General features: G+C 49.3%; 1 protein-coding gene across 1 annotated transcript in view; it reads left to right on the top strand.

Moving 5' to 3' along the window:
* The window catches only part of PKP1 (plakophilin 1), a 42,138-nt gene that overhangs the window by 8,761 nt on the left and 20,331 nt on the right, over positions 1-13,046 (top strand). Inside the window, exon 3 of the mRNA XM_005239595.3 lies at positions 8,111-8,535. Coding sequence (XP_005239652.1) covers positions 8,111-8,535 — 425 coding nt within the window. The remainder of the gene's footprint in view (positions 1-8,110; positions 8,536-13,046) is intronic.

Raw genomic sequence — 13,046 nt, 5'->3', positions numbered from 1 at the left:
TAAGCCAAATGATTGTGAAGTTTTGTTTTGATGATATGTTGCTGTTTGTCTGTTGTGATTTCTGAGTGGAGCTTTTTATGCTTTGTCTAAGCAAAACTGCTCTGTTCCAGCCATCCCAGTAGTTTCTAGCTGTTTGTTTGGGTTTTGTCTTTTTTTGTTAGAGAGAGAGGAAGCTAAGCTCCAACTCTGCAGCTGCCCCTCCAGCTTGTGTTCATGCTGCCAAGGTGGTGCTGAAGCTAGTGTTGCTGGTGTGAGGATTATTGTTTAATTTTGTTCATCCCTGATCTTCTTCCCGATCATTACAACAGCTTGGACAGAAGCCTGGTACTTAGAAATACCACTGGCTGCTGGGGACTTCAGTCCAACAGTGTGGTGAACAGCGTACAAGATGGTTACGAAGGTCAGGGTCTCCACTAGACACCCTAGAGCACCATGGACACAGCAGTTCACTCATTCCTAGTTCACCATAGACTTACGCAGTCCATAGCTTTTCCCTGAGGGGCTCTTCTGTATTTACTGGTGAGGGAAGCTCTTTCTCCAAACTTGTGTCTTACAAACCTTCAATTCTAGAAATTGTTGGTACAAGTCTGCAGGACCTGGGCTACTTCAGAAAAAGGGACCAGGACTTGTGAAGGATTCACAGTAAAATTTGTCTTACCTAACTGTGTCTATCTGAAAATCAGCCATTTAGTCTTAACAAGTCGTCTAGACTCCTCCCATAGCCAACAAAGGGAGAAGTACGAGGAGGTGATTCATCTCCTCTATCTTGGAGATCTGTCAGGTCAGGATGAATCAGCCCCTCTGGATGCCTATCTCCTTCCACTGGCAGTTGGATGGGAGCAGTCACCTAACAGGTAGATGACTGCAGTTAGGGGCGATGAGTCCCAAGTGCCATTGGAACTTATAACCTCAAGCCTAAATCTGCTTAACAAGCTTAACAGACATCATACTCCCCAGCCACAGCTAGGAACCTCCACCATTTTGCTTCTTCCAGAAAAGTGTTACAGGTTTATACACATCCACAACCACCCTCCAGCTTGGGTTAACTTTGACCTTTGTCTATGGACCTGCTTGAAGTCTGTGCAGGTTCCAGGCGTTCTAAAAAACATTTCCTATTTGTAATTCCTGGGTTCTGAGACGTGAAAACAAAGATAAATCAAATCTATTTTTGAAGAAAAAATTGCTGGACTTCTTTCTAGCTGGAGCTGGTGCTGTGAGTGTTTCTGAGAACCACTAAGTCCTTTGAGATGCACAGGCAAATCCAGATGTTTCGGTGAAATGACCCAGCATGGTGTTCAGGAAATTTACTTACTCTTAATTCTTCTGGAGTTAAAAAGGTGTAACAGGCAATCCATGCCTATGCACCTGCAACTTAAGACACTTCTCTTAGATCACCTTATTATAAAGCACTGCCTTAGATGGTGTCTCTCAGTGACTGGAGGTATCTGTCTCACTCACAGCTCTTCAAAACTATTATTCCTGACTTCCTCCTTTCATCTTGTTTTGTGTCTTTTTTGAAATCTCAGGCTTTTTGCTTCTGAGTTTCCTTCCCAACCTTATGATACTGGTGTTCAAATACTTGAGCAAGGAAAGGATAGATCTGGAGGAAGATCTCTCTCCAGATCAGTCAACATTGCTGACTAAAACTTTGATTTACCGATTATTAAAGACTATTTTCTGTTTATTCCTCTTGTAGATTGCCTTGTTTGTAGCATCACTGTAATTAGCAATGCGATGAGTACCTACTCATTATCAGTGCAGGTAACTGAAATCAGGTACCACTCCAGAAAGAGGCACTCAGGGCAGCAGGTCTGCGCTTGGCTGCAGGGTTTCCTTGGCTCATGTGCCAGGGGTTGGCTTCAGGGGTGAAGCCCCCAGTCCTATTTGCGCAGTGACCACGGTGGGATGCAGCAAGGGGTGCAGTAGTGACTGCAGACCTCTCCGTCTTAGGTCATCTTTCACTCCAGGTGCTGGATGGAGCCCAGAAGACCCTTAGAGTCAAGTGCCACCCTACTGGTGATGTGAGTTAGGAGTGGCCACCAGTTTCCAAAGCCATTCGACCGAATGAGCTGGCTATGCTTTGTCCTCACATAAGGTAGTGCCTGAGGTCCCACAGAAGGTGCAATGGTGACCACAGTTTACACAGACAAACCTGAGGGAGGTAAAGTAAGCTAAACTGGGCACCTAGAGCAGTGCAGTCATGGCAGGAGAAGTCTCAGCATGAGCTGTGCCCTTGACTCTGACATCGCAATGCCACCCCAAAAATGGGATTTCTTTAGCACTGGGCTCGAAGCCACTGCCACGGTCCAGTGGCCCATGGGTTACAGTGAGTGTGCTGGTCATCCTGACTACGGACACAGCTTTGGAGATGCACAGCCAAGCCCAAGGCACCAAGGGAAGGCAGCACGTGGAACCAGGATGCTTGCCATCAGCAAATACCCTCTGAGGCTTAATTCCCCCCACAGCAATGCTGCCCTTGCCTGGGTCTGCTGGGTTGGCAGCTCCATCCCTGGAAGAGAGGCTGGGGGGTCCCAGGTCCCATGTCTTTTTGACACTGTCCAGATGATGCAGTATCAGGACAAGGTGCACCCAACCTCCCCATGCTGTTATCTCCACAAGAAGGAAACAGACGGGCACCCAGCCCCTGCTGTGCTGGGTAGGGTAGGAGGCACCTCCTAGGTGTTGGGGGCTCTTCCCCCAGCAGGGTGAGCAGACCATCGTCCCCGCAGGGCTGACCTCAGCCTGGGGCTTCTCGTGAGGAACCTTTCTGAGAGCAGCCCTGCTCCCAGACCGAGGGATATTTAGCATGCCTGATGCTGCTCCATTTAAAGCGGTTAACTGGGTTGGATCCTGGCACATGGCAGCTGGGGACCACTGGCTACTGGGCCACCAGTGCTCACCACCACTTTCCGCAGGCACCACTGCTGGGGTCTCGGGCTCTAGGCTGCACTGCCCCCGCCCCAGCTTGGCTTCTGTGGCAATCATGTCCATTGTGGCACTAGTGAAAAGTGCACTTTGGTGATTCCTCTGCACTAGAGGCTGTATGGAGATTCTTAAACAGGTGTTCTCGGTGTGCTGCAAAGCTTCTCCCTCAAATGCATTATCTGCATGAGTGTGTTTGCCATGAGATGGGAAGACTTCCTCTTATCCCTGGCTGGCTTTGCCTCTGTGGACAAAAATCTCTTATCAGCTTTGTTCCGTAAGAGTTTCAGGGCAAAACTTGTCATTTGCTGTGATGACACATTCAAATTTAAAGGAACCTCAATTTTAGAGTAGTTTGGGTAGCATCAAAGAAAGCAAAGATTTATAGCTGTTGCACATCACTGCTCAATCAGACCCCAGTCGCCCCGTCCTGTCCTGTCCCGTGTGTCCCCCACCCCCCACCCCCATGAAGTTTTGCAAGAGGTTATATGCTTTGGGGTAGCAAGTTGGACATTACCTTCCCTGGCCAGAAAAAACTGAACCATCAAGACCTAAATCCCAGCTGCATAAAGAATCAGATGAAAAAGCATACAGAAAGGCAGCACCCAGGAGAGGTGGGAAAGAGCATTTCAGAAATAGATAAACAATATATTTGCTGGTTTTGCAATTTTTTGTCCCTGCAACGGAGTGTGTAGTAGGGAGCAGCTAAAGCGTTTCGCAAGTAGCATCAAGAGTTTTCCCCACCCATCACTCAGGGTGGGACGCTGTCATGTTGCATTGCCTGTGCTTTGCCCTCCAGCCTGGGAGAAACCTGCTCCTGACATGTTTATACGGAGTCCTTTACTCCTGTCTGTCTGCTGCTCTAGAAACAAACAAATTGCAAGGGAAAAAATTAGAGCTAGGTAATGAACTGATGGCGTCCTTAGATGCAGGAGTCAGAAACACCCAGTTATCTGGGAGGGCCTCCGCCACGGAAAGGCAGCGCTGAGATCGGAGTGTGAGTCCCGGGGCTGGTGCGCCTTGCTCTGTGCTTCTGCTTCTCTGGAAAGTGGGACGAGGAAAGAGACTTTTCCTTTTAAACAGAAGCATTTATGGAAGAAAAAGACAGAGAAGGACTCATGATTAGTGGTTGGGTTAATGCCATTTTGACTTTCCCTCTAGCACCAGTTTTATTCCAGTTGAAATAAGAGGTTAGAGACATTTATGTACCTGTCTTGTGTGGCAGTTGGATGTTCCTGTAATGGTCCCACGCTGCAGGCTGGGAACTGGTGATCCACAACTGCTCAGTACTTTAAAGGCAGGTCCCTGCTGCTGCCAGCGAAGGGAAGCGCTCACTCCTTGGGCCTGACAGAGCACCTGCGTGCTATCAGGGTTCATCTTCGCTGCCTTTCCTCCCCGCACCTCCCCTCCTTGTTTTAATATGAATGAACGGCTCCCAAGGCTTGGCTTCAGCACACACGCTCGTTTCACAGTAGGGAGGAGAAGTTCAAGTTAAAATTCAGGATGGTGGCATTGCCTGGCTGCACGTGAACATCCTCCAGCATCCCACGAGTGCAGGGGACTACCAGCAGCTGGCTGAAAGGACGGACTGGCCACCCTGCCCTGACTCCTCAGGTGCCGTGGGGAGAAGTCTTGGGGACAGCCTGTGGTCTTCTGAAGTGTTTTCCAGAACTTGCAGCACAGAGGGAATCACTGTTTATGTCTCCACCCTGCTTTGAGGGACTTCCTTGTCTTTTCCAGCATTTCTGTGCACTCCTGAAGGTGTGGACCCGGCCCACCTCCCCCATGCGAACACTTACAAGCAGTGGGCACACGCAATTCAGGGTGTTAGGAAATCTGGGCGGTTCATGAGGCTTGAAGGTGAGAGATTGATTATTTCCTTTCACTAATGCTATTCTGCATAGGGAGAGCTCATCTATGCACCTAATGGCATCAGCAAAAGCTACAAGATTGTTGTCAGGTGGCTCTTTAAACCACAGACTGTGTAATAGCATCATCTTCACCTTCAGAGCTGTCATCTCTTCTCCAGACAGCAGAGTGCTTCTCTTCTACCTTGCTGTGCATCCTATCTGTCTGATTGCTGCATCCAGCAAAGAGATAACAATGTGGGGAACCCCATTCCCTTGGCCACGTTTGCTCCAGCATTGGAAGCAAAGGTCTCTGACTTAGCTTGATGAACGTCTGCAGTGGGGATGTGGGTTTTAGTCTGACCAAGCTGCTTTTAAGGCACAGACATGGCACTTTCCCGACATCAAGGAGTGATCAGGCCAGCTACATATGTGCAAAGGATTCATAGAGACTATTTGGCAAGCAGGTCTGAAATCCGCTGGCAGGAGACTCCTCATCGATCTGGAGGCTTTGGATCAGGCTCCTGCTGCAAAGAGGAATCCTAAGATACCAGTTAGGTCCGTGCCACTTGAAAGAGATTAAAATGGGCTCAGCCAAGCATCTGGTAGAATCAGCAATAAAAGTCATGCACTGACTTCGGTAATGAGCTTCACATCACACGGGAACTATTTTCCCATGAGTTTGCAGAAGGCTTCCCCGCCCTGCCAGGACCTGCACTGACTTGCCGCTCAGGGCTCCCTGTGTTGCAGAAAGGTGTCTTTGCAAACAGGCGGTCGCTTTACTTCACCCATCTCAGGGCTGGCAAGAAAGAGGACTATGCTATATGCCACTATAAAACACAGCAGGAAATAGAGAATTGATAATTCTGTATCTATAAACACAGACACACTCACCCCTCCCCTGCTCTGCTGGTGGAGAGCCCATGTGAGCATGCTAGAGAGCAAACAATAGCTTTAGATAAATAACAAGTTAGCTCGTCCGTGGTTAGCTGAATTGGTTTCAGCAAATGCCTCGGGGCTCCACAGCTCTGCCAAGCTTCTGACAGCCCTACAAAATAATCCCGACTTGTACTGACTCATAAAGAAAAACAACAGGGCTCACATCTAACAAGCTGCTGCTCTGTCCTCCAGCCAGCTGCTGCCAGTGGCAAGCCCTGGGAGTCAGTTCCCTGCTCCACTGAGCAGCAAAGTCCACCCTACACCTTCCTGCTGCATCCCCAGCCTGGCCCTCACTGTCCCAAGGGTTTCTGAACCCAGGAAAATAAAGGAAAAATGTGGATGATATCACCCTTAGAAGGACATACTCATCCGCAGCAGGGTAGATCACGGCTTCAGGAAAGGTCACTTTGCCGTTGCTGCGTGCGTGCTGCATCCAAAGCAAAACTAGGATGGGGAGAACCTCCACGTGTGGCCATCCTGGAAATTTCAGTGGGCTTGCCCCGCAGCAAGGGGAGCCCCTGAGACTCATGGCCCCTACCCGTGTGCCTCATCCTTGCTCTTCTTATCACATGCCAATTCTTCTTCCACATCCCTGGAGCCCTGCAGTGTGCACCAAACCTGTTACCTGCTGCGCTGCAGTACGAACAGGTTTTTTGTGTGTCCTCTGGAGTAAATGCAAAGAGAATTTGCTCCCCTTTTCTTCCCTTCCAGCAATTCACCTGTTTAGATGCAAACCTGCAGAATGAAAGTATGAAAACTACTTTAGACTGGCGCTCAGATGACAGAGCGAGCTGGGTATTGGCGTAGCTGGACTAAAGGGTTCCTTCTCATCCAGACGGCATGCCTGCTAGGCAGCCCCTTTTACAAAGTTTTCAGCCGTTACCTGTGCAACTCTCTGGGACACAGCAGAGAGGATTCGCTGCATTCTTGAAGATCAGTTTGTTAATGGAAATATTTGGCTTAATTAATTACCATAATGACAGTTCTGCAGAGCGTTGGAGACAGGAATGATGCTGTGTGTGCTCAGGGCTGGGACACAGTTGGGGCAGGGCAGCGGGACTCAGGGTGAGCCTGCAGAGGGTACAATTTCTCTGGCACATGGGGTGTTTCTAGGTTAGGAAATACGGATTTTTTTTCAGTGACATGAACTATTGTACGAGGCACAGGCATTTCACACCTTGTGCCTTGAGCCTCTATGGAAATAAGATGCTGGTGTTGACTTTTCTTTCCCAGCCCAAGGGATCCTTGGGTGGCTTTTGCAGAAAGAGGCATCCAAAGTAGTGCTGCTTAAAGTTATGTGAGAAAAGAAACCTTGGCCCAACAAGAGATCATAGATGAGCTTTCCTGAGATAAGCCACAGGGGGAGGAGGCAGGCAGTTTTATTCTTTAGTTCTTTTTATGCTGGTCTGCTGCATCTCTTAGAGATCTGCTTGCCAGCATGCTCAGGGGGATGCAGTGGGAAAAATCACTACATGGGGTAAACAACACGAAAATAGCTTTATTTCTTTTTCTTTCCGGAGTTTATACCTTGGTGACTTGTCTGTCACTTGGATACAGCCCTGTAGGCTTCCAGGTGCCAGCATTGAATGTCCAGAAGTGTTAACATTGCAATAGAATATTGGATTCAGTCCTGGTGTACTTGGGGCAAATCTGGAAGACTTTTGGTGAAGCGGTGAAGATATTTTGACCTGACAGCAGGCAAGCTAAAACCATTTTTTTCATTTGACTAATTGCAGGGTTTTTTTACTGTCGTATTCTTTTTTTTTCTTCCTGGCTTAGTCATCTCAATTCCTGCTGCGTATCCCTCATTGTTCCCAGAACACCCCATTATATGAGCTGATACTACACACCTTGTAACTCATAAACAGATATTCATTGTCTCCACTTGTTTCTTGGCACAATAAGACTCAAGAATCCCTTCTTAGTGATTTCTCACTCCCTTTACTCCCTTCCTAAGGAACTTAGAGGTGGAAGGGGAGCAAAATATCACAGGGAAATTAAAAATAAATGCAGGCAGTGCTGGAAGGTCAGAATGGGACATCATTCTCTGTGATGGCAGGAGATGTGATGTGAGTTCCTCTAAGTACAGGTGGGGTCAGACCCCGTTTCTTGGAAAGAAGGCTTTTTCTCTGTTGCCAAGGTCATGTTTGAGCTTTTGGTTCTGCTTTCAAGCTCCTGGATGCCATGTCCTGATTACTAAGTGCCCCCAGATTTCAAGGGAGGGTTTAGCACTTTCGTAAGCCTGCAGGTGGGCTAACCTCCCATAAATTCTGGATGACAAAAATACCCGAGAGGCATAGGGATTTGGTAGCCATGACACCCACACAGGGGTGGGCTTGGCAATGTCCATCTGCAGCTCAACCCTTCCCTAATTTTTTTGCCTCCTGTTTTCTCATTGACAGCTGTACAACGGGACCCTGAAGCGGGATGTGGAGAACAGGCGCTACAGCTCTTACAGCCAGATGGAGGGCTGGGGCAGCAAGCACTACAGCAAGGCTGTCTGCAGCCCCACCAGGGCCGGCAGCGACTACTGCTTTGTGCAGAACATCAAGAGCAGCCGGAGCGAGCCTGACCTCTACTGCGAACCGCCCCGGGGCACGCTGAGGAAGAGTCAGGTGGGGGGCCGGGCAGAGCACAAGACGACCTTGAACCGCCAGAGCATCTACAGCAGCTGTAGCACCCAGCAAGGAACTACCAGGACAAGTAAAAAAATGCCAGCACGGGCTCTCTCTTGCCCCTCCAGCAACAAGCCCGATGTGGTCTATGCCCAGCCCATGATGAGCTGCAAGCAGGACGTCGTTTATGGACAGGCTCAGTCTGGCTCCAAGTAAGTCTGCTGCAGTGGGGGTGAACCTGAGTAAATGTAGACGTCTGCTGTGGAGGTCTGTCCATCAGAGCTAGTCACCTGAGCAGCTTTATAGCCACTGGAGGTCTGCTCGCAGTGCACATCGCACCTAATTGCATCCTGCAGTAGAGTCTAAAGTGGGTCAGATGAGTCACACTCTTAAAGGGCTTATTTCTTTCCGTGGGCTACAGAGGGAAACCAATAGGACTGGCTCAGCGTACATACCTCTGCTGTAGCTGTGTGATGGTGGGCAAGGGGATGCCCCAGTCCTTGCGCTGGTACCAGCCAACAGCTCCTTTGCAAGATGAGAGTGAGGAGGGGAAGAGCGGAAATCCTGGTGTGCAGCTTGGTGCCTCTCCTGACGGTGACGTGGCTTTGATTTGGCAGAAAACAAATCCCCAGAATCAACTAACTTTGGAGTTATTATCTTCCTGAGAGTCTGACAAAAAGCAGAGCTGAGAACCTGCTGAGGGGTTGTATTTACCCCTCTGTCATTCCACCCAACCCTTGCTTCATTCACCCAAAAGGTCTGATTTGGGTTCCAGAAAAAAACTGAGTCAGAAATTGAAATAAATAGCCTAACTGGAATAATTTACCTAGCCAGGAAAGAGGAAGGAAGAGAAGTTGTTCAATTCCTTCTTGTCCAGAGCATGAAGTTCCATTTGGGTTAGGAATTATGCAAGGGTGGAGGATGGTCCTTCATGTCTCAGCATCAGGTCCCTTATAAATGTTGCCTACAACAACAGGACGTGTAAAACACACCAGTGAGCTCAGACACTCCCAAGCTAATACATCTGTCCAATGCAGCAGAGCTCTCACAGAAAAAAATGAGTGGGGTTTTGATGGCATTGCAGTGATGTTGATTTAAAGCTGCCCTGATGCTGCTGCTGCTCCAGCTCTGGAGCACCAACCATATTCTGCCATTGTCTTGGAAGAGATTTGGTCAGCACAAACCAGTCTTGGAATCACAGAATCCCAGACTGGTCAGAAGGGACCCCTGGAGATCATCTAGTCCAACCCCCTGCTAAAGCAGGTTGTCCTTGAGCAGGCTGCACAGAGTGATGTCCAGCAGGTTTGGAATGTCTCCAGAGAAGGAGCCTGCACAGCCCCTCTGGGCGGCCTGTCCCAGTGCTGTGTCACCTGCAAAGGAAAGAAGTTTTTCCTCGTCTTCAGAGGAAATTCAGACTTCTTGTGTGTCAGTTTGTGCCCGTTGCCCCTGTCCCTGGGCACCACTGAAAAGAGCCTGGCCCCGTCCTCCTGACACTGGCCCTTAAGCTCTTTGTAGACGTCAATAAGATCCCTCTCAGTCTTCTCCAGGCTGAACAGCCCCAGCTCTCGCAGCCTGTCCTCACAAGGGAGATGCTCCAGCCCCCTCATCGGCTTTGTAGCCTCTGCTGGCCCCTCTCCAGCAGTTCCCAGCTCCTCCTGAACCGGGGAGCCCAGCACCGGACCCAGCACTGCAGATGTGCCTCCCCAGGGCAGAGCAGAGGGGGGAAGGATCCCCTCCCTCCACCTGCTGGCCACGCTCCTCCTCATGCACCCCAGGGTCCCACTGGCCCCTTGGCCACCAGGGCACAGTGCTGGCCCATGGGCAACTTGCTGCCCCCCAGTACTCCCAGGTGCTGCTCCACAGATCTGCCTCCAGCAGGTCACCCCCAGCCCATGCTGGTGTGCGGGGCTGTTCCCCCCCAGGGGCAGGACCTTACGGGAGGTCAGCATACAGTCTGCATGTCTTGAACTGCAAAACGTTGCAGTTCACGGTCTCAGTGTTTTATTGAGTTGGAGAAGGAGGGTCTGCGTCTCCCACAAGCGTTCCCAGGGGCTGCTGCGCTGCCATTGCATAGCTGCCGTGCAGAGCCTGCTCTGCACCCACCCAGAAGGTATCACAGCTCCCAGACAGACATGGCAGCTTGTGACAGCCTCCCTCATTTTGTATTGAGTAGAAGTATGTTCCAGAGTATGTATGCCAAGAAATTTCACTCGCTCGTTAGCATGTTGTCATGAAACCTTTAGCTTCCCATGTGCCCGGTTACTTCATGTTTAACACATGCAAAATCAGCCCTGCCCAACCCAGAGCACTGGTGGCATTGGCCTGCTGCTTTCAGAAGCTTTGTAATTCCTCTGGAATAGGAAACAGAGGCTTACATAAACTGGAAGTAACTTGTTCTAGGGAATTTCTGACTAAAGAGCATAGGAGTGTAGTGGGAGGGATAGCAGAATGATTAGACATGGGACTGCAGCTGGCTTCTGCCAAAGGCAAATACTGTTTTTGAGAAGTCAGTCCCAGGCAGGCAGGCTCCCCAAAGCAAGCCCTGCTCTGCACTGCACAGCGCTCATGGTTGTAGACTTGGTCATGGCTTTGGAAAGGTCACTTGAAAAATAATGGAGTTTTCTGAAGAGAAGAACTGCTGTTGTGAGAGGAATGCTCTCCAGTGCTGGATGCCCTTTGGTTAGGGAGTGGCTCCATTTATATACTTCTCCTGGCTTGGGGCATGGCTCATCTGGCAGAACAGGTTCTGATGTGGAAACGTCTGGCTACAAGTCCTAGGCTCAGCTGGGGCTGTGTCCCCTGAGTAAATCTGATTTGGCTGGGGCACACCCCTGCTTGGCGTGAAATCGCTGCGGAGCTGGATTCGTCCGGAGGGCAGCTTGTACAAAAGCTTCTGCTCCTCACTCAGAGATAAGGTTGGAAGCACTGGTCCTTAAAGTTTTGGAAACATACTAAGGAGTTGTTCTCTTTGAAAAAATGACTTAATAGGAAGGTCATCAACCCTTATAAAGTGCCCAGCAGGTCACTGCTAGCCTTGGTCTGTAGTGTTGCTTTTGTTGGGAAGGGGCCTTCGGGGATGGGTTAGGGCTCTATCTGGGCTCTCTTTGCTCTGTAGGACTGTTTCTTGCTGGAGGATTCTGCACTTGGAGAACTCAGTCTGCATTTGGGTAGCCTGATCTTTGAGGAGGGAGAGGTTTGCTTGTAGGCATCCCAATATTTACCTTCCATGTGCAGGACAAGGGCTTGCCTGGGTAATAGCTGCTGGTGGTTCCCTGTCTGGTGTTCTGCTCCTCCTATTCTGCTAGGGTTTCAGGTAGAGTTTTTCCCTTTATAACAGGGATAATTTTGTGTTCGGTTTTCATGCTGCAGATCTGTGTAGGTGGAGATCTTGTCTGCAGGTTAGCAAACCATCTCTATGAGCAACAGAAAGGCTAGTTCCCATGCTTTCAGTGGTGATCCAGTGAGGTGATTTCAGTGGGACCTGTGATCCACTGGGTCTGTCTGTGATACAAAACTCCTCTGCAATGCAGTGACTGTGGGCAGTGTCAGTACTGGTTCAAGCATGGTGCTTCTCGGGTGTCCTGTGTTACAGATCCGATCTCCTTGGATGGTGTGAGAAGAAAAAGGCGTCACTGGACGTTCTCATTGAGAGTGATGTGTAGATATCAAAATACTGAGTGTGCAAGAACTGTCAAACTATCTGTACAGGACAGTCCTTCTGCACTTGGTCACAAAGTTATTTAATGACAGGAACTATTCTTGATTGGTGATTGCTTCCGTTTATTTAACTGGCTTTGGCTGTGTAAGACATGGAAGGGCTGTCTCTTTGATAACTATCTCTCAGGAGAGTCCTTCCTCTTACAGCAGCAACTCTGGTTGATGAAAGCACCTTTCCTGCAACTACCTGATGAGTAGTTTAACACCTAAATGTTTTTGGGGGAGAAACCATTCTATGATAAACTACAGCATGATGTAGGGTTTTACTCACCCCATAGTATTGGTTCTGGTGATGACATCTGAGTTTGCGCTGTTTGTTCAGATCAGGAGGTTGAACGTTACTGCCTTGCTTTGGAAACCTCCTCCTGAAGTATATTCTCTTCCACCACCCCTGTCGTTATGGTCCTGCCTCAGTGAGCAGAGAGGGACCTTCTGGTGTCCCTTCCAGACATATTTCTCTACATCCATACCGTGGCTCAAGCCTTGGGAAGCATGATGTCATATATGGGGCATTTCCCAGCTCGGTATATCTGTCCTGGGCTCAGAAGTTCATGGGTTATTGTGGTGGCTCCTGCTCAAAGGCAGCTCTCGATGAGCAGCGCTCACACTTTGCTGCGATGCAGCTGGATTGAGTCTTGCTACCCGATAGAGCTGGAGGGAGTCGTCTTGGGCTCCAGGGGTCCCTTTCCTCCCTGGAGCTCCTCTTTTTGTGCTGTCATGAAATCCTGCAGATCTGCAGCCTTTCATCCTGGAAACTGGCAGCAACAGGGATTTCAGCAGCTGGTGAAGCCTACATGTGTTATGCCTGATTTCAACTGTTTCATCTGATGGGTGGCACCTGTGACATGCTCCAAGTGACAGTGTGTCATCTTGAGCTAGCCAGCTTTTAGCTAAACAACATGTTGTAATTCAGCCCAGTCAGGAAAAAATGTTTCTACGTTTTCTTTGGTCATCAGGTAGCGATAATGAGAACAGTAATAAAGGATGTGATGCTTAATGCATCCCA

Source organism: Falco peregrinus, chromosome 16, assembly GCF_023634155.1.
Source record: "Falco peregrinus isolate bFalPer1 chromosome 16, bFalPer1.pri, whole genome shotgun sequence".
In the NCBI taxonomy this organism is placed as follows: Eukaryota; Metazoa; Chordata; class Aves; order Falconiformes; family Falconidae; genus Falco; species Falco peregrinus.
This window is presented reverse-complemented; position numbering and strand designations above follow the sequence as displayed.